This window comes from Pelodiscus sinensis, chromosome 18, assembly GCF_049634645.1.
Source record: "Pelodiscus sinensis isolate JC-2024 chromosome 18, ASM4963464v1, whole genome shotgun sequence".
In the NCBI taxonomy this organism is placed as follows: domain Eukaryota; kingdom Metazoa; phylum Chordata; order Testudines; family Trionychidae; genus Pelodiscus; species Pelodiscus sinensis.
The window spans coordinates 2,698,183-2,716,916 of record NC_134728.1 but is presented as its reverse complement, the minus strand read 5'-3'; the positions used below and the strand labels follow the sequence as shown (position 1 = coordinate 2,716,916).

General features: G+C 59.8%; 1 protein-coding gene across 3 annotated transcripts; it reads left to right on the top strand.

Annotated features, from left to right (window-relative positions):
- The first annotated feature begins 1,152 nt into the window (after nucleotides 1-1,152).
- On the top strand, nucleotides 1,153-18,280 carry LOC102451690 (sodium-dependent lysophosphatidylcholine symporter 1-like). 3 transcript variants are annotated; one of them, XM_075900905.1, is made up of 15 exons: nucleotides 1,948-2,320; nucleotides 2,361-2,468; nucleotides 3,309-3,428; nucleotides 4,269-4,393; nucleotides 4,897-5,029; nucleotides 6,359-6,437; nucleotides 6,970-7,127; nucleotides 7,225-7,315; nucleotides 8,368-8,489; nucleotides 9,965-10,048; nucleotides 10,455-10,538; nucleotides 12,669-12,781; nucleotides 13,863-14,006; nucleotides 14,376-14,552; nucleotides 15,495-18,280. In XM_075900905.1, the coding sequence occupies exons 2-15, from the start codon at nucleotides 2,457-2,459 to the stop codon at nucleotides 15,535-15,537; spliced, it is 1,485 nt and encodes a 494-aa protein (XP_075757020.1). In that variant the 5' UTR covers nucleotides 1,948-2,320; nucleotides 2,361-2,456; the 3' UTR covers nucleotides 15,538-18,280. The 3 variants fall into 3 exon arrangements, with proteins under 3 accessions (XP_075757021.1, XP_075757019.1, XP_075757020.1); XM_075900904.1 differs by lacking the exons at nucleotides 1,948-2,320; nucleotides 2,361-2,468 and adding an exon at nucleotides 1,157-1,356; XM_075900906.1 differs by lacking the exons at nucleotides 1,948-2,320; nucleotides 2,361-2,468; nucleotides 13,863-14,006 and adding an exon at nucleotides 1,153-1,356.
- Nucleotides 18,281-18,734: the final 454 nt, after the last annotated feature.

Genomic DNA, 18,734 nt, shown 5'->3' with positions numbered 1-18,734 from the left:
AAGAGTGCAGGTTCCCTTCCCCAAATGTCTCTGTAACAAACAGGCCGAACCCAGGGCAAACGGGTGACGGCTGCAGCAAGTTCTCCCTTGAACTCTTGCCATTCACAGGACACAGCCCCATGTGCAAGGGCTCCCTATACCTCTGAGTGCCAGCTGCTGCTCTGGATGACGAGGTGGATCACTCACCAAGTGCCCTTCTCCGTCCAGTCCCTCTGAGGTGCCTAGCATTGGCCTCGGAGAGATGGACGGCCCCAGTCTGGTTGGTCTTACGTTCGCTGCTTCGGGCAGCTGCCAGGCCTTCGTGCACAGCCTCGTTCAGCGCCCACAGCACCGAGAGCTCCCAGGAGTGGAATGGCAGAAGAAGTGGGTGGGGGTTTCTTAAAATTGCTGCCCCCGACACAGCCTGTCAAAGCAGAGCCTGGGTCTGCGTGACCACAAGCCACCTCTTCCCTACACTTGATGCGCGGTGACGTGACGTGGATGGGGCTACAGCAAAAGGCCCTGAAAGCATCGAAGTGGAGTAACAGCAAAGCTTTCTGCCACGGCGGGGAATCAGCCACGCGGCGATGGACAGAGCTGGGCGGCGGGATACCCGCAACGCAAACTCCCGTTTCCATGTGCGTAGGAACAGGAACCCTGCTCCCCCGAAACCCGAGTCAGATTCTGCTCTGTGCCTCCCCAGCGTGTGCGGGCAGGTCCCCCATGACGCCTTTGGGAAACCTGGTCCCGCCTGGCTGCTTGGGAGTCGCCGTCTGTCCTGCCAGCGCCGATTCTGCACCGAAGGCGCCGCGCTCCAGCATGGGCGGAGACAGAGTTGGCTGCGACTGCTTGGGCTCCGGTACCTGAGCGATGCTGGGTCCCCAGGCGGTCAGGGAAGGGGGGGAGCTGGGTCCCAGCTCCTCTCCCCAGATAGAGAGTGAAGGTGGGTCTGAGCTGCCTGGAGGGAAGAGCCAAGCCCAAGGAGCTGGCATGGCCGGTGAGGGGGGTTAATGCTGGGCAAGACCGAACCGTGGGGCGCAGGCTGTGACACATGAGCCAGCGCCCTGAAGGGCCGAGCCCCACAGCCCTGCCCGGGGGCAGCTCTCCGCGCTGCTGCTGCCCCCACCTGGTCGGCCGCGTCTCCCCAGAGCCCGCCAGGCTCCTCCCCGAGGCTATTTCAGTCGCAGCCTCTGCCCCGTGCGAGCAGCCCCGCGGCTGCCCTGGGGCCGGGACGTGTCGGCGGCGCTGTCCAGCCTGCGGCGCGTTCGGTTCCTGGGCTGGAGGAGCAGCGCGCTGGGCACCATGCGGCCAGCGAGCCAGGCGGACTCGGAGAGCCCCGCGGGGGGCGCCCATGCGGCGGGTTCGGGGCCCGCCCCGGTAAGTGTGGCCGGGCGGACCTGGGCGCGGGGGCCCAATGGCCGGGGGGCGCGGAGCGGGGGGGGGGGAGCATCGTTCAGCGGATCCGCTTGCGGCGCAAGGCACCGTGGACAGGTCTGCGCCCGGGAGATAAGCGGGAGAGGAACCGGTACAAAGCCCGGGACCGAGCGGGGCTCCCAGCGGAGCTGCCCCGGGGCGCACCCCGCTCGGCGGTCCCCTGCCCTGCGAGCCGCCCGCTGTAGCTTGGCTGGGACCCGGGGGGCGAACGTGGCTGTCGCCAAACAAAAGGGAACTTCGTTCCCCTCGGCTGCTCCGACAGCTCGAGTCAAGGGACCTGCGGCTCCTCCCCCGCCGAGTAGCGGCCCCCGCGCGAGTGTATTTAGCACCAGGGGCTCTCCCGGGCGGAACCCGCTTCCCCAGGGCGCTGCGCCCACGAACGCGCGCGGGACAGAGACTTGCGAGCGTCTGTGCGGGCCCCGGGACTTCTGGGGGTTTTAAGTTACAGACTAACCCCCCCCCCCCCACACACACACCTTCCCCTAAACGTCCCCCTCCCCTCCCGCTGTACAAGGCCGCGGGGCTGGATCCGTCCCGGGTCAGTGGGGATCAGGCTGCGCGAATTCGCACTTCGTGTTATCACGGAGCCTCAGCAGGAAAAGGCGGAGCCCGCCTCTTATCAGAGATTCACTGGCGCGTGGGCGAGCCCCCAGAAACGTCAGGACTCCGACGTCTTGGCCAATATGCACCGGGCGAGGGGAGAAAACTCAGCCCGAGGTCTGTCCACTGGAGAGCCCGGCCCCCGAGTGCCGAAGCAGCTGATCTCAGTGGCCAGCAGGGCCCCACCCTGGGAGGGGCAGGAACGGACGTTGCCTCAGCATCTCAGCCTTCCAGCAAAGCTGGGCGCCCCTCCCGGGAAAGTGTCCATAACGCGCCTCTCTCAGGAACGCGCGGAGATAGGGCGCAGGCCATGGATGCCAGCCCGAAGCAGCCGAGATAGGGCGCAGGCCATGGATGCCAGCCCGAAGCAGCCTGCGGCCGGAGCTTGGGCTGGCTGGGGTCACGTTCCCCGGGCTGGAAGGAACTAGGGATGTAGGCGACTAATGGACTATCCGGTAAGCAAAAGCTTATGGGATAGTGACAGGCTAGGGGCTAGTTACATCCCCCCTTGCTCCCTCTATCAGAAAGAGGAAGCAAGGGGGGGGGGGGAGCCGGCTTAAAAGCTGGTTCCCTCCAGCTTCTGGGCGGGGCCAGGGGCCCGGCGGCAGGTTCCACCTTTGAAATGTACAAGATTGAAACACCTCCTGGAGCTCAGCCAGTGGGGAGTCCCCTGCTGACCCTGGCTCCATGCCAGCACTTCCCCTTTGAAATGCACACGCGCCCTGCGGGGACTCTTGTACATTTTAAAGCTGGAACTCACTGCTGCGCCCCTGCCCCCGCCTAGGGGGCTGGAGTTGGGAGGGACCAGTTTATAAGCCAGCTCCCCCCAGCGCCCCTCCTTGTCTCTCCCCCCCCCCCTGCCTTTTTCTGATAGAGGCAAGAAGGGGAGGGGAAAAGCACCCACATGGAGCCCTGGGTCAGCTGGGGGCTCCTCTCTGGCCCCAGGCTCCACACAGCGTTTCAATCTTTGAAATGCACAAGAGCCCCTGCTGGGAAGGGCGAGTCCTTATTGACCAATCAAATAGTGGATGGAAATCCCATCATGGATTCAATGAATGGAAATGTAACAGCCCTAGAAGGAACAGGACCTCACGTCACCCCAGTCCCTGCGGCTGGCATCTGTCTGTGGAGTCCTCAGCCCAGATGCCTGCTGCCATTGCAGAGATCAAGGGTAGGGGAAGCAGAGGCTCTGGATGGGGCTGCGAGGGGTGGGCAGGCAGAAGGCAGGGTTGCTAATCTCTCCAGTGCATGTGTCAATTTGCAGCGCGGGGGGCTCATTAGTCTCTTGATTGCAGATGAAGCCAGCCCTGCCGTTCTACAGAAAGCTCTGTTACGCCATTGGGGGTATTCCCTACCACATGACAGGAAACGTCCTCGGGTTCTTCTTCCAGATCTTCCTCCTGGATGTTGTGCAGGTGAGCGGCCCTTGGTGGATGAACGCAGGGAGACGTGGTACAAGGGTGGGGGGGGCAGTCTGGGTGAATGGGTGTGGTGTAGTGGGGGTGCTGTCTGCTCTGTAACCCGGGGTCCCCCTGCGCTGTGATGCGAGATTCTCACTGACTCTCCCAAATGTGGATTAACCCAGACACCCAGGCTCAGCCTCCCAGGGGGAAAGACAAAGGGAGGAAAGTGGAGACCAGCATCTGGCTGGGGGCAGGGCCGGGGAGGGAGGCGATCGCTGGTTGGGAAGCATGGAGAGAAGAGGCTAAGCTGGGGCCTAAGGGTGATGGGCCCCCACCCTAGGGTCTGAGGCATCCTGGCCCTGGCCCCTGTAGCCACATCACATCTGTGCTGTGCTGGACCCTGGAGAAGCAATAAACTCCCTCTATTCTACTGGCTGGTGGGGTCGGTTCATGTTGCTATGGGGCTGCAGGAACGGGGAACCCCACCTGCATTGTCACAATGGGTCTTGTAGGTTGTTCTTGCAAAGATCTTGATGGTGCCCAAACCCCTATAGAAAACACCCTCCTCCCCCTCTCTCCTCCCCCCGCCCCCCCAAGTGCTACAATTGCATTGCAAGCCATGAACCCAAAGAGCTGCAGGAGGAGGGTGTGTCTCTGTCAACACGCTGGAGTCATCACGTTTCCACTGGCACACCCAGATCGGCCCGGCTCCATGTCTTTCCATTTCCGGAGCCCAGGCTAATAGCCAGGGGATACAGCCTGGAAATGTGCCCAGAGCTGTCAGCACCAAGCCTGTTAGTCTCAGCCGCTGGTGAGGAGCCTGCTCACTGTCCCGTGGTTTGTCTCTCCCAGCTGGATCCGTTCTACTCCTCCCTGATCCTTTTCCTCGGACGCGCCTGGGACGCAGTCACGGACCCTGCTGTTGGCTTCCTGGTCAGCAGGAGCCCCAGGAGGAAGCTTGGGAAGCTGATCCCATGGTGAGCGCCGGGGGCTGAGGCAGCAAGAGCGTTGGTTTGGCATCGGAGATTGGGCTCAGCATCCTTGAGGCCTGGGACCTAAAGCATCTGGCTGCACACTTAACATGGGCAGTTTGGAAAGGGGGGACCCACCTTGTAACTAGTGCAGATTCACTAGTCACGGTGGCCGGGGCTTTGACTCCCGGTGGGTCTCTCCGGTGTCACCTGGAGCCTTCCCATCGGCTAAGCTGGGGGAGGGTGGCAGCTCTCCCACCAAGTGGACAGCACAGTAAATACCTAGAGGATTACTGCCCTACCGCTTAACCTCCATATGGCTGGACCCCACCCCACGGATCCCACCGCTGGGTCAAGGCCTTGAAAGTTAGAGCAGGGGCTGGAATAAGCCTCCCCCCCCCGCCCTGGATGAGCGCTGGCCTGGCGAGCAGGGGAGCTTCTGCTACAGTGAGCCCGACTCTCGCTTTGCTCCAGTGCTTGTGTCGAATCAGCTGCACTTGCCCCTGCAGGATTGTCGCCTCCATGCCGTTTGGGGTGGTCTCCTACTGCCTGGTCTGGACCACGCCCTTCAACGCCGCCCCCGACTCCCTCAAGTTCCTTTGGTACCTGGCCACGTACTGCCTCTTCCAGACCAGCATGAGTGTAAGGACCGGCACCTGCAGCCGAGCCTTTCTAAACGGCTTGTCCCCTGCCTGGAGCGGAAACAAAGCCGGACATTTGCGCGCGCGTGTGTGTGTGTGTGTGTGAGAGAGAGAGAGAGAGAGAGAGAGAGAGAGCGAGCGCAGTCATGCCACAGGGTGGAATGGCACATTCTTCAAAATGGCACCTTGTGCAGGGTGGGTGACCCAGCAATGCGGGGGGGAGGCTGCCCCTGCCTGCAAGGACCAGAAACTCCAGTAGGCAGGGGGGGTGCCTGTGTGGCGTCCCAGAAGGAACCCACCCTCTAGGGCAGTGTTTCTCAACCAGTGGGATAAGGACCCTCAGGGGTACCTGAGAGAAGTCTGGGGGGTACGTCAACACAACTGAAATTTGGTGAAAAGTGAATTTTTGTTCTAAGTTTTACAGCGCTTGATTATTTTTGGACTTTTTACACCCAAAAATTTCATTGCCTGCCCAGCTACAATTAAGTTGTTTGAACAAATGTGTTGCAATGGTAGAAAAAATTGTGTGTGTCTGAAAACTGTAGGTCCTGGGGGTACAAATAAATATTTTTTCAAAGGGGGGTACTTATTTTTTTAAAAGGGTACTTTATAAAAAAGGTTGAGAAACACTGCTCATGGGGAGCTCACAGCTACTCCAGTGCCAGTCTCCCCCAGCAGGGGGTGCTGTAGGGAATGCTACCCCAGCGCTGGCAGTAGGCCGGGGTGGGCAATAAAATGGCAGAATTCCCCAGGGTTAGCTCCTAATGGTTCACTGCTGCTATATCTACTGGCATCTCCGCAGGCACAGGTGATTGCGGTTCCCATTGGTCACAAATTGCTGTTTCTGGCCAATGGGAGCTGCGGGAAATGGTGAGGACCAATGGGAGCTGCAATCGCCTGTACCTGCAGAGGCACTGGTAAATATAGCAGCAGTGAACCACTAGGGGGTCTGCTGTAGGCAGAGCTCACAGCACTGACCCCAGACTCTCCCAGCAGGGGGCGCTGCAGGGAAAGCCATAAGAGCGCCCAGCTGCTCTGGCCCCAGTTCTCCCAGCTGAGGGGACTGTAGGGGTAACTGGCGAGCTCACAGTTCTTCCCATCCCCACTGTTCCCAGCAGGGGGCGCTGTAGGGCCTGGTATCTGGTGAGCTGTATATTGAGGTGGGTGAGCCAAGCCAGTAGTTCTAGTTCTTCTGCCTGCTCTCCCTGGAGCTGATGTGTTCCCGAGGGGGGCAGGGCAGTGTCAGCCCCACGGGGGTGGGGCGGGAGAGGCAGGTGATCCCAGGAGCAGCAGCTGAGTGGTTTGGTGTCTGAGCTGTTTTTCTCCCCAGTGCTATCATGTGCCATTTACCTCCCTCACCATGTTCCTGGGAGGGAATCAGCAAGACCGGGACTCGGCCACGGCCTACAGTAAGTGTCTCTGCCCGGACGCAGGGTTCCTTCCATTACAGGCCTGTCAGTCCCCCCATTGCCTTGCTCCAGGACGGAGGGGCATTGTCTCCGAATCTGGGTTTGCCACAGGGTCATGCCAGGCGTGAAGTTGACCTGGAACCCTAGTTTCAGTAAGAACCTCCCTATTTGGGACACACGTTATTTCAGCTACCCAATAACCGGGCTGCAGCAGGGACCCGGAACACTGATGGCTCAGATCTCAGTCGCAGGGCACACGGTGTGGGATGTGGTTCTACTGAACACACACGGGCCTTGGGCCGGTGGCTGTCAAGAGTCTCCGTGTAGAACCCAAGTCCTGCAGTTCCAGAAATATAGGCCGGGCCCCCCGGAGCAAAGGGGGAAATGTTGCAGGAGGCAGGAATAGGAGATTTCTTACTCGCTTTGTGAGCAGCTGCCAGCGGCACATGCTGGCCTCCCATCTCCTAAAGCGGCCGGAGCACAGGCCACGAGGCTGACGGGCCCCTCTCCCGTTTGTCCCGGCCCTTGGCAGGAATGGGGATGGAGGTGTTCAGCACGCTGATCGGCTCCAGTATCCAGGGGCAGATCGTTGGCGGGTACCACGCCAGCATGATGAAAAACTGCAGCCTGCCAAATAGGACCCTGTACAACAGCACTTCCCCCGGGCTCACTGACTCCTTGGCTGAGACGGTAAGCACCTGCCCCTGCCCCCCCCCCCCCCCCCCCCCCGGGGCTCCCCACTGCTAGTGCCTGGGTTTTGACGGCAGCTCTGGTTCCTGTGTTCCAGCGCAGGGCGTACATGTTCACCTCTGTGATCCTGGGCGCTCTCTACTTCATGGCCTGCCTGGTCCTCGTCATCGGCGTGAAGGAGCAGCCCGGTAAGGTCACGCTCGCGATGCCTGGGACGGTGCCCTGTGGCCGTGGCGCTGGGGAGGGGGGTTCAAATCCTGGGGTAGGAGGAACCTGCTGGCTGATTCCCCTCCATTGTAGTGCACAGAACAAAATTCATATGGGGGGGACACGAGGGGTTGGGAGTGTGGGAGGGGGCTCAGGCCTGGAGCAGAGGGTTGGGGTGCAGGTGTGAGAGCGCTCTGGGGTGGAGCCAGTGTGAGGGGCTCAGGGCTGGGGCAGAGGGTTGGGGTGCAGGTGTGAGAGGGCTCTGGGGTGGAGCCAGGGTGAGGGGCTCAGGGCTGGGGCAGAGGGTTAGGGTCCCAGGGTGTGAGGGCTCCAGCTGGGTGTGCAGGCTCTAGGGTGGGGCCAGGGTGAGGAGTTTGGGTGAAGGAGGGAGGTGCAGTAGCTCCCCCATCTCTTCTTGCAGCTGCACTTGGGCTGGGCTGGGGAAGGCACCTCCCCCTGAAGTGGCTGTTCTGGGGCTGGGTTGGAGCCGGGGGAGGGCTGCCCTGGCTGCGGCAGATCTGGGAGCAGTGGCCCAGGGCTTCCCTGGCTGAGTCCCAAGTTCAGGCTGTCCCTCCCCTGGCAGGCTGGAGGCCGGGCTAGATTGGGGGTGGGGGACTTTGCTCCGGCTGCAGAAAGTCCCCTCTTTGGACAGGAGCTAAGCAGGCAGCTGCCCAGCCCTGTGGCCTACGGGGAATTTGGGGGCATGCTTCACGTGCTGCCTGCGACGCAGTGGGAGGGGGTGGCTTGTTGCTTTCCAGCCCCCTCCCCTCCTCATTGTCAGCTCCGAGGAGCCGCTCCCCTCCGTGGGGCTGCAGCCTCCAGCTCAGACAGGAGCGGGTGGGTGGGGGGAGCGAGATCTCCGTACGGCGAGGCCAGTCAGAACCCGTCAGGCTGGGAGCCTGGACTGAGTGCGGCGAGAGGCTCCGCCAGTCCTGGGGCTGCGTTCGTGGCTTAAACAGGCAGTGAGAGCCACTGTCCCCAGGGGGGAGGGCTGACAGAGCGGGACTAACTCGGTGTCTTCCCTCCCCGGCAGGGCCCCTCAGTCCCTTGGGAAAGGCCCAGCTGTCTTTCTGTGGTAGCCTGCGAATGGTGCTGGGACATCGGCCCTACATCTGGCTGCTGGGCGGCTTCCTCTTCATGTCCCTGGCCTTCCAGGTAGGCTTGCCCCACGCTGGCGGGGGGAGTGGGTGGCCCGTGGTGGGAGGAGCAGGTGGTTGTGTGGGCTGGTGGGGGGAGTGGGCGGCCCGTGGCGGGGGGAGCGGGCGGCCGTGTGGGCTGGTGGGGGGAGCGGGCGGCCCGTGGCGGGGGGAGCGGGCGGCCGTGCGGGCTGGCGGGGGGAGCGGGCGGCCGTGCGGGCTGGCGGGGGGAGCGGGCGGCCGTGCGGGCTGGCGGGGGGAGCGGGCGGCCGTGCGGGCTGGCGGGGGGAGCGGGCGGCCGTGCGGGCTGGCGGGGGGAGCGGGTGGCCGTGTGGGCTGGCGGGGGGAGCGGGCGGCCGTGTGGGCTGGCGGGAGGAGCGGGCGGCCGTGCGGGCTGGCGGGGGGAGCAGGCGGCCCATGGCGGGGGGAGCGGGTGGCCGTGTGGGCTGGCGGGGGGAGCGGGCGGCCGTGTGGGCTGGCGGGGGGAGCAGGCGGCCCATGGCGGGGGGAGCGGGCGGCCGTGTGGGCTGGCGGGGGGAGTGGGCGGCCGTGTGGGCTGGCAGGAGGAGAGTCCCTGGACCGAGCCCCTGGCTCTGCCTTTCCCAACCCTGCCCAGTGACGCGCCATGCGAGTGAGCTTGTGCCGCACCCCCCACAGTGGGACAGTTGTGATGAGAGCCTGGGGGAGGGGGAAGGCCAAGAGAGATCCTGTGCGGTGCCTTTAGCTCTCAGGCACAGGTTCGAATCCCAGGTCTGCAGCGACTGGAAGTTGTTCTCACTGGGTGGGCTCATGGGGAGCAGGCCTGAGGAGGAGGGTCTGTATCCCAGAAACCACCTCACCTGCCTCGCCAGCAGCCACAGCAGAAAGGCCACGGAGTGAATGGGCAGAGACTGGCCCCTCTTCCTGCGGCAGAGGGGGGGGAGGAAGGAAGGGAGGGAGAGGGGTGTGTGTGTGTGTGTGTGTGTGTGTGTGTGTGTGTGTGTGTGTGTGTGTGTGTGTGTGTGTGTGTGTGTGTGTGTGTGTGTGTGTGTGTGTGTGTGTGTGTGTGTGTGTGTGGCGCCACAACACGTGGGCAGCCGGTAGGAAGGCGCTTGCCCATGATGTGCCTGCTCTGAGCTGAGGGAGTCTGGATTTCCAGGGCGTCTGCCTGGCTCTTCTCAGCAGCACTGCAATGACAGGAGTTTTTACGGCTTGGAAATGCAATCAGCCGCGGGAGGCAGGTGGGCGAGGGCTGGCGCTCAGCAGTGCAGGCGTGGGAAGCCGGCGAGTGACTCACCGGCTCGGTGCTGCACGGGGTAGGTGGGTTCCAGATCCTGGGAAGGCGGACGGGGAGGCAGCAGCGCATGGGGGTGTGAGCGGGGGGGGGGGGGCAAACAGGCCTCTCTGGACAGATGGGGAGGAGCCGCAAAGCACCGCCTGACCCCTCAGCTTGCTACCCCACGGGCTCCTTGCGAGCCGGGGGGCTGAGCCCTGGGCTGTGTGTTCCCTTCCCAGATCGCACAGGGCAACTTTGCCTTTTTCTGCACACATGTGGCCGGGCTGGCCGGGAAGTTCCAGCACTTGGTGCTCATCATGGTGGTAAGTCTGTCCCTGCCCGGTGCCAATGGAGCTCTCACAGGGTAGTCGAGCGGCTGAACCCCCCCCCCCCCCGACTGGACCTGGCACAACACAGGTTCATCTGAAGCCCTCCGTCCCCTGGAGAGGGGTAGTGGTACCCAAGGCTGCTCTGACGCATTTCAGCATCTTTGCTGCCCGTGTCCCCTTCCCAGCAGCACTGAAATGACGGGCGCTTTTATGGCTTGGAAATTCACATGAATGAGCCCCCAGAGGCAGGTGGGGGAGGAAGGCGGCGAGTGACTCACCCGCTCAGTGCTGCCTGGGGCAGGTGGGTCCTGCGGTCCCTGGGAAAGGGGCTGGGGAGGCAGTGAGCGGACGTGTCCGGGGAAAGGCCCTGCAGTCTCCCTCTGGGCTCTGTCTCCCCTAGGTTGTGGCTTCCCTCTCCATCCCCTTCTGGCAGTGGTTCCTGCTGCGTTTTGGGAAAAAAACAGCTGTGCCTGTGGGCATGTCGGTGAGTGTCCGTCCTCCTCTGGCTTTAGCTAGATACTTGCACTGAAACCCGACAGCCCGCCTGCCCTGCACCCTCTTCTGTGAGAGGCTGGGGCTGGGCACCTCTCTCCCCCCCCCCCCCCCCGTCAGCCCTCCTGCTCCTGCCCTGGGTGAGGCTGGGACTGGAGTCCCTGAAAGCCGCTGTCCCGACCCGCGCGCCTCTCCCCTGCTGCACGTGGCGCCTGCCAGGGTAGGGTGAGCACGTCCCAAAGCTGCTCTCCTGCCCCGTTCCTTAGAGCGCCTCCTGCTGGCCAGGGCTAGCACTGGTGCCTTTGTGCGCCCCTTCTCCCTGGCACCACTCCCTCGAGTGCCTCCCACCGCCTCGCTGCGCACACAGGCAGGCAGTGCAGCTAACCCAGCAAACACTGCCCCATTCAGCCACCCCCAGAGCGCGGAGCTGGTGCTGCCCCTGCCCTCACCCCGGAGAGCTGCCTGAAAAGGTGCCGTGGAGCTGGAAGGCCCCAGTGTGATCTCCCAGGCTCAGCGCCGCACAAGCGGCACAGGGAGCAAACAGGACGTAGATGCTCAGCATGGAGCCGGCTGGCTGCTGTAAAACTGATCAGGCCCCAGCGTGGGCAGTGACCAGGACAGAGACGCCCCGTGCTGCCTGGACACCTGGCTGTTGGTTGGGTGCCCTGGGAACCCAGGGTGAGTGGGGGCGCTGACCACAGAAACCTCAGTTGGGAGCCACACAAAAGTGAGAAGCCAAAACCCACCCTCACTAACCGTGGCCCCCTAACTAGGAAGCAGAAAGACCCCCCACACACACACACACATTTCCATCACACAGCCAGTTTAGGGATGTCCGGGTGAGCAGATTTTGTGGGCCACCTAGGCTCTGGGGTGGGGCCAACAATGAAGGGTTCAGTGTGGGGGGGGGGGGGGGGAGAGGCTGCCGGGAAGCAGGCTTGGAGTGTGGGGTCTGGGCAGGAGGGAGGGGGCAGGAGTGGGCTGGGGGTGAGGGTCTGAGCAGGAGGGGAGTGCAGGAACCGCTTCCTTCCCTTGCCGGTGGGTTGGCGCTGGAGCTGGCTTGCCTGACTCTGGCCCATGAGGCTTGGGGCTTTCCCCCCTGCAGCGGGGAGCCCGGTGCTGGCAGTGCAGCCCTGAGGGAGATTATGGGGAAGGAGGGAGGGAGAGGCTGCAGGGTGGGAGCCCTGAGCATCAGGGGCCAGATCAAGCCAAGCTGGGGGCTGAATCTGGCCCACAGGCCTTAGGTTCCCCACCCCTGGCCTAGACCCTTCCTCCCTCAATTGATTAACCCTTCCTGATAGCCATGCCAGGGTAATCTGCCCCCACTTGCCAGATAAGGCCAGGGAGGTTAAGGAACACACTGTCTGGCGGGTTTGCTGAGGACACCCCAAACCTCACAAGATCAAGCCCTCAGGGCCTGAGTGTCCACACCTACAGCCAGAGTCCAGGGGCGCTGGGGGGCTCCCCTCGAGGGGCCATGGTTACACTTGGTTTCAGGTACCTGAGGATGCAGGCAGGCACTGCATGAGACTTTATAAAATCCCCCAGGCAGGTTAGGTGCCTAACTCCCATCGCCAGTCAGGGGAGTCAGGCGCCCACCCTGCTTATGTGCTTTTGTAACATCCCATTGGGGGGCCGATCTGCATCTTTAGGCACCTAAATCCCTTTGTGAATCTGGAGGTAGGGGACTCGCCCAAGGCCACTAAGTGAGACTGGCAGAGTCCAGTCGATCCCTGCCCCCTCCTCACCCTGACTTCTGCGGCGCTCCGCACTGTAGTAACGGGTGCAGCACAAGGCTCTCATCTGGGGAGCTCTGTAGAGCTCGCTGAGCTGCACAGAGCACAGGCAGGAGAGGCGCAGGCCCTGTCCCCAGAGAGGGGGCAGTGAAATGTCACAGACTCGGCCAATGTCCAAGCAATGCTGCAGCCACTTCTGGACTTGCCGGTCTCTTCAATGCAGGCAGCTCTGGTGGGAGAAGCGAGGCTCAGTCCACGGCAGGCGTCTGTAAGCAGAGGCGAGGTTTCCAGAGAGAGAGCAGGGCCCGTGGGCTCTGGGTGTGGGCAGCGAGGGCCACAGGCATGCCCAGAAAAAGAGCATCCGTGTTTTTTTCTGTCTGCTGTAGTTAATGATCCCTGCCCTCATCGTTATCACGGTAGTGAGCCACAGCTTCCTGGTCTTTGCTTTCATGGTGGTACTAGCAGGCTGCAGCACGGCTGTCCTCTACCTCTTACCCTGGTGAGTAGTGCAGTCCTCCAAGCCACGTACAGGGCTACTCAGGCCTGGATTAGGGATGTAAACGTAGAACCGTTTAAACGGTTAACCAATAAGCCTGGGATGAATAGTTACATGCAGGCCCCTGGGGAACTGACTGCCATCCCACGCTGCTGGCTCTGTATCAGAACCAGCAGCACAGGAGTGGCAGCCAGCTCCCTGGGTGCAAGGCTGCAGATGGGAGCTTGTGCATGCTGGGAGCCAGTTTGAAAGCTGGCTCCTGGTGTGCAGTAGCTCTCACAGAGCCAGCTGCCACCCTGTACTGCTGCCTTTGATACAGAGGCAGCAGAGCAGGGTGGCAGCCAGCTCCCCAGGAGGCTGGCAGGCAGGAATTGGTACGTGCCACGAGCCAGCTTAAAGCTGGCTTCTGGTGCATGCCGGCTCCTGGAGAGCTGGCTACCACCCCGTGCTGGAGATGTGTGTAACCAAGTAACAGCTGAGATTTTCAGCAGTTACATGGCTACCCAGTTACCCACTTTTTAACATCCCTAGCCTGGACAGTGAGGTTGCTAGGAAGAACACAGAATGAGAGACGGTAGGTTTGTTGAGAAGTACTACTGATAAAGGACTAGATATCTGTGTGTATCCCTGTGGCCAAACAAAAGACCAAAGTGGGATGGACCCCTTTGTTGTGCGAGTGGCATTAGACAGGGAGCTTTGTGTGTCACTGAGTCATCGTACAGCACTGGCGTTGCCTCAGTCTGCCAACCATGTTAACGCAAAGATAGCAGCAAGCAGTGTGGCCCCGCGTTCATTAAGCAAAACAGCCTCCAAGGCCCAATGTCCAGACTCATGCAATAGGTTGCATTCATCTGCAGGCCCAATTTGCACATGTGGGTAGAGCATCTACACAACTTAGGCGCTAAGTGCACACGCAGTCCTGAAAAGCCGGCTCCTGCTGTGTTTTCCCCCAATCCCAGTCCAAAGCTTGGCCAGTGCTGGAGGGCTGTAGTGTCGGAAGCCCAGCGATGGCTAGTAGGAGAGAACCAGCGAAGGCAGCGGCGTTGGGTCTCACGTGCACCTGTTCCGGGCTGTTCGTCCCCAGGTCCATGCTGCCAGATGCAGTGGATGATTTCAAGCTGAAGAACCCGAACTGTCTCAACCTGGAAGCTTTTTTCTACTCGTTCTATGTTTTCTTCAACAAGTTTGCAGGAGGACTCGCCTTGGGGATATCGACCATGAGTCTATAGTAGGCCTCTTCCTATTTATCGCTGGGTCCCCGGGTGCTCTCTGGGAGAGGCTGAAACAGGAACAGCTTGCCAGTGTTCCAAAAAGTTCCCCACAGCACCTCCTGTTGGGGGTGGCTGGAACTGCACTAGTTGGGAACTCACCATGGCCAGCCCTCCTATACCATTCCCCACAGCACCTCCTGCTCAGCAAACTTGGGAGTGACATCTCTGCTCCTTTCCAATTCTCTGCCGTGACTTGCAGGGACTGTGGGGAGTACGAGCTTTTCCACTGCCAGCACCCTGCCCAGGGCTCCTATTTTTAGCCGAAACGCAGGCCAGTGTTTCCATGGCTGAAACCTGGTGTTTTTGTCATTGTGCTTTCTCTTCAGTTTTGCAGGTTACAGCACCAGTGACTGCACACACAACCCCTTTGTCATCCTCACGCTGCAGATACTCATGGCCCCTGTCCCAATAACCCTGCTGCTCATTGCCCTGGTCATTTTCCACTTCTATCCCATCAATGAGGAGAGGAGGAAAGAGATGAGGGTGGAACTGGAGGAAGTGGGGTAAGTGCTGGGCTGTGTGGGGACAGCTGACTGGGTTGTACAGTTCTCAGGTCCGAGCCTCCACATTAGAACTGCCTAATGAACAGGGCACAGGCCTCCATCAGGAAGGAGAATTCTGCAGCCTGAGTCTCTTATAACCACTTCACAGTGGAATTCCACTCAGATCTCAATTCACACGAATGGCCAACAGCCAGCAAATACTTCAGGCCTTTTCCTAGTTAGGAAATCACTGGTTGCCTCTCCAACATCTCTCCCCGTTGAGTTCTGCTGCGGAGCCAGGATTTCTATCTTTATTTGGGCCAGTGTACACCACCGTGTACTTTGGTATCATTCACGTCCCTCTTGGGGTGGAACTAAGCCACTCCCCTGAGTGACGTAAGTTACACTGAACTCAGCGCTGAGGTGGACAGCGCTATACCAGGAGACAGCTATTGCCTGACAAGTAGAGAGCTCTCTGCCATCAGCACAGACCGTCTTCCCTAGACACACTGCAGCTGCGCCAATGCAGTGCTTCTAGTTTCATTCAGCGCACACGGCTGCCAGCTTGGGGCCACCTCGTGCTTCCAAAGAAGGCTGAATTGGGAGCTTTGGGAGGTATAACATGGCTGGCAAAGCAGCGATGGCTCTGTCAGATGGCTCCCCCCGCCCTGTGCTCTGAGCTGAGGATGACCAGCACACGCCCCCTTTGCTAGCAGGCAGGGCTGCTTCAGGAACAATTGGTGGCATGGGTCCTGAAATGTGTCTCAGCAGAGTGATTGTCTCCCTGCCACGCCCCTTGCTCCCGTTTGTCCCCGTGCCTAGGCCTTGGGAGAGAAAAGAATTTGCCAGGAAATAAATGCCTGGGTATGCAGTAGGACTGGGTCTGAGACCAAATACTGTCTGACCCCCTGCCAATGTGGTTTCTAAGATGGATTTCATATTTCTGTATATTCTTTTTGACAGTCATCGGGTAGAGGATGAAAGCCCAGGAGAAACTAAACTCTGAACCAATCTTGGGAAATTCACTTGGAAAGGATCCAGGATTTCTGCGTGGCTATGAAGATGTATCAGTGTAATGTAAAAGCTCAGCTGCCTGGTGTTGCTGATTTCATAGAATCATAGGACTGGAAGGGACCTCGAGAGATCATCGAGTCCAGACCCCCGCCCTCAAGGCAGGACCAAGCTCCGTCTACACCATCCCTGACAGATGTCTATCTAACCTGTTCTTAAATATCTCCAGAGAGGGAGATTCCACCACCTCCCTTGGCAATTTATTCCAATATTTGACCACCCTGACAGTTAGGAATTTTTTCCTAATGTCCAATCTAAACCTCCCTTGCTGCACTTTTCCCCATCACAAAGGACACAGCTGTGCTTTCTGCCTTTCCCTGCACGAGACGGGCCCTGGGGTGTTTCTGCAGGGAGGCCTGCGGAGCTGCTCTGACCCCCACAGCACTGCACTTTGCATGGTGTAGCTTTTGCTTTCCTGGCAGCTCCAGCACTCTGAAGACAGGACCAGTGAGTGGAGGAGATGTGGGACATGATCCGGGGAGCAAAGAAATTGTTTCTCTATGGAAGAGGAGAACTAAATTTTGGGGGAAATGCAACTTTTTTTAGGCAGGGCATATAGTACTAGGTCATCAGACTGGCAAGGTGATGTCTTCTCCTACATTGAACTAACTCACCCATCTCATTAGGAAAAAGCAATTGTCAGACCAGAACAGACAGATGGTCCAGCTCATCCAAGATCCTACCTCTGACAGTGGAATGGGCAGCGCTGGCTACTTCAGAGAAAGCCCTGACACACCGCCTTAGGGATCCTTACTGAGTAATTCTGTGCCTTTGAGGAGAGAGGGTTGTTTTGACCCCGAGTTATCAGTCCCAGCCTTGCAGCAGAAAGACTGAAGTCTGTCAGGTTCCTTGGTTCAGATGAGCAGGACAAGTGGTAAGAGCTTGGGGTCCCAGAACTGAAGTCAGGGATCAGAGTCAAGCCAAGGGTCTAACCCAGTCATGTCAAACATGGGCCCGATCACATTTTTCTGCAGCCCACGACTACAATTTTATAAAGGATCTAAGTGCGGCCCACCAGCTGCTCTGTGCACATGCCCCAGTGCCTGCTCACGGCCAGCCACTCTGTGCCCATGCCTCAGTGCCTGGAGACATCCTGGGAGGAGGAGACTGATTCCAGCATCATGAACAGCTCTTGGGGATCACTAGCTGGCCATGCTCCTCCTCCCATTCCACCACCATGCTGTCCTCCAGGCAGGATTCCATGGTCATACTTGGGAAGCTGGCTAGGCCCAAACCAGAATCACTTTCAGCTGCTTGTAGAAGCAGCATCTGTGAGGTGCTGCACCAGACCATCCACTCACCTCCTTCGCCTTGTGGTAGGACTGCCTCAATTCCATGGTTTTCACTCAGCACTGCTGGGCATCCCGGGAACAGCCTTTAGCCACGAGACAGCTTGCAATCTTTGCATAAATGTCCACATTCCTCTTGCTGGTTCGGAGCTCAGAGAAAATGGATTGATTTCCTCATGCCTAGATGAGGTTCAAAATTTGGACACTCCACACTGGAACATTGGGCTCAGGTGGAAGGTTGAGGTGCTTAGCAAGCCACAGTCTTGTGGATGTGAGGGTGCAGGAGTTTGGGCTGGATAAGTGAGGGGCTCAGGGCAAGGAGCTTGTGAGTCTGATGGGCTCAGGACACAGATTTGTGATGTGTAGATGGTGCAGGAGTGTTGTGGCAGAAGACTGAGGATGTGGGGATGCAGGAGTTTGGGGATGTAAGAGGCTCAGGACAGGGGGTTCCAGTGTATGGCAGGCTCAGATTTGGGGTCAGGTGGTGCAGGAGTGTTATGGGGGCTTGGCCCAAATTGGGGGCTTGTTGGCCAGGCTTCATTTTGAAATAAAATACTATGTCAAACACAAAAGATTTTAGCATTGTCTTTATATATGAGAGGGACAGGAAACCTCTTTTGAGTCAAGGGTCACTGACCCACAGAAAAGTCAGTTGGGGCCACACAAGTGAGATACAAAAAAAACCCCTCCAAAACCCCCAAGCCTCACTAATGTTGTTCCAACTGTGCTGGTGGGGGCAGGGGACAGGATGCTAGTGAGTGCTGGGGCTGGGAGAGGATGCTGCTGGGTGCTGGGGTGGGTGGCAGGATACTGGCACAGGTGGCCAGGTGCTGGGGCAGGTAGCAGGGTCCTGGGGTCAGGGACATGGTCCTGCTGGGCACTGGGGTGGGTGACAGGGTACTGGGACAAGGAACAGAGTGCTGCTGGGTCCTGGGGTGGGTGTCAGAGTGCTGGGGCCAGGGACAGGATGCTGCTGAGTGCTAGGGTGGATGGCAGGGTACTGGGGCCAGGGCACTCATGGGGGGGGGGTCTGGACAGGGGCAGCTGGGTCCAGTACCCTACTTTCGCTTTGTGGAACCCCAGGGTTGCATGGAGCACCAATTGGGAAACACTGTTCTAGGGAAAGATGCCAAAATTCAAGTGCAGAAATTTAAAACAGAAGCATATGCCCCAAAGGAGACATATGCACAATGCACAACCTCTAATATCACTATTTCAAAAGCCTACCATCGCCCCCTGCAGTAGGTTTGTTAGCAGGCAGTTCAGGTAGTTATCAATCAGGTGAATTTCTCTGTAAAAGTAGTGGCAGGAACAGACTACCTGCAATAGTTTTTTCTTAGGGGTTTTTCTCAGGGGCGGCGCTGCAGGACCAACACGGCAGCACCTGAGCTGCTCTGCCCCACGGCTTCCCCAAGTCCACCGCTGCTGAAACTGACAAGCGGCGGACTTGGAGAAACGGTGGGCAGAGCAGCTGGGGTGCTGCTGGGTTGGTCCCACAGTGCCGCCCCTCACCTCCATGCTCAGTGCTCGGCAACACCCCAGCTACTCTGCTCCGCAGCTTCCCCAAGTCCGCCGCTCGTCTATTTCAGCAGCGGCAGCTGCGCGGAGCAGGGGGGTGAGGTGCGGCACTGCAGGACCAACCCGGTAGCACCCCAGCTGCTCTGCTCTGAGCCTCTTCCCCAAGTCCGCCACTGGTCAGTTTCAGCAGTGGACTTGGGGAAGTGGCACGGAGCAGCTCCAATTGTCCAGCTGGCCGGAGCACTTCTGGGTTCCAGTTGGTGCCGGGCTATCGGGAGTGCCGGACCACTGGATGCTGGACAATTGGAGTTTTACTGTACAAGGT

What these genes read in the sequence shown, in the direction of transcription:
- LOC102451690 (XM_075900904.1), top strand. Translation starts at nt 1,282, where the DNA reads ATGCGGCCAGCGAGCCAGGCGGACTCGGAGAGCCCCGCGGGGGGCGCC. An exon ending in TCTTCCAGACCAGCATGAGT is followed by an intron (nt 5,030 to 6,358) that starts GTAAGGACCGGC and finishes TTTTCTCCCCAG; the next exon opens with TGCTATCATGTGCCATTTAC. An exon ending in GGACTCGGCCACGGCCTACA is followed by an intron (nt 6,438 to 6,969) that starts GTAAGTGTCTCT and finishes GGCCCTTGGCAG; the next exon opens with GAATGGGGATGGAGGTGTTC.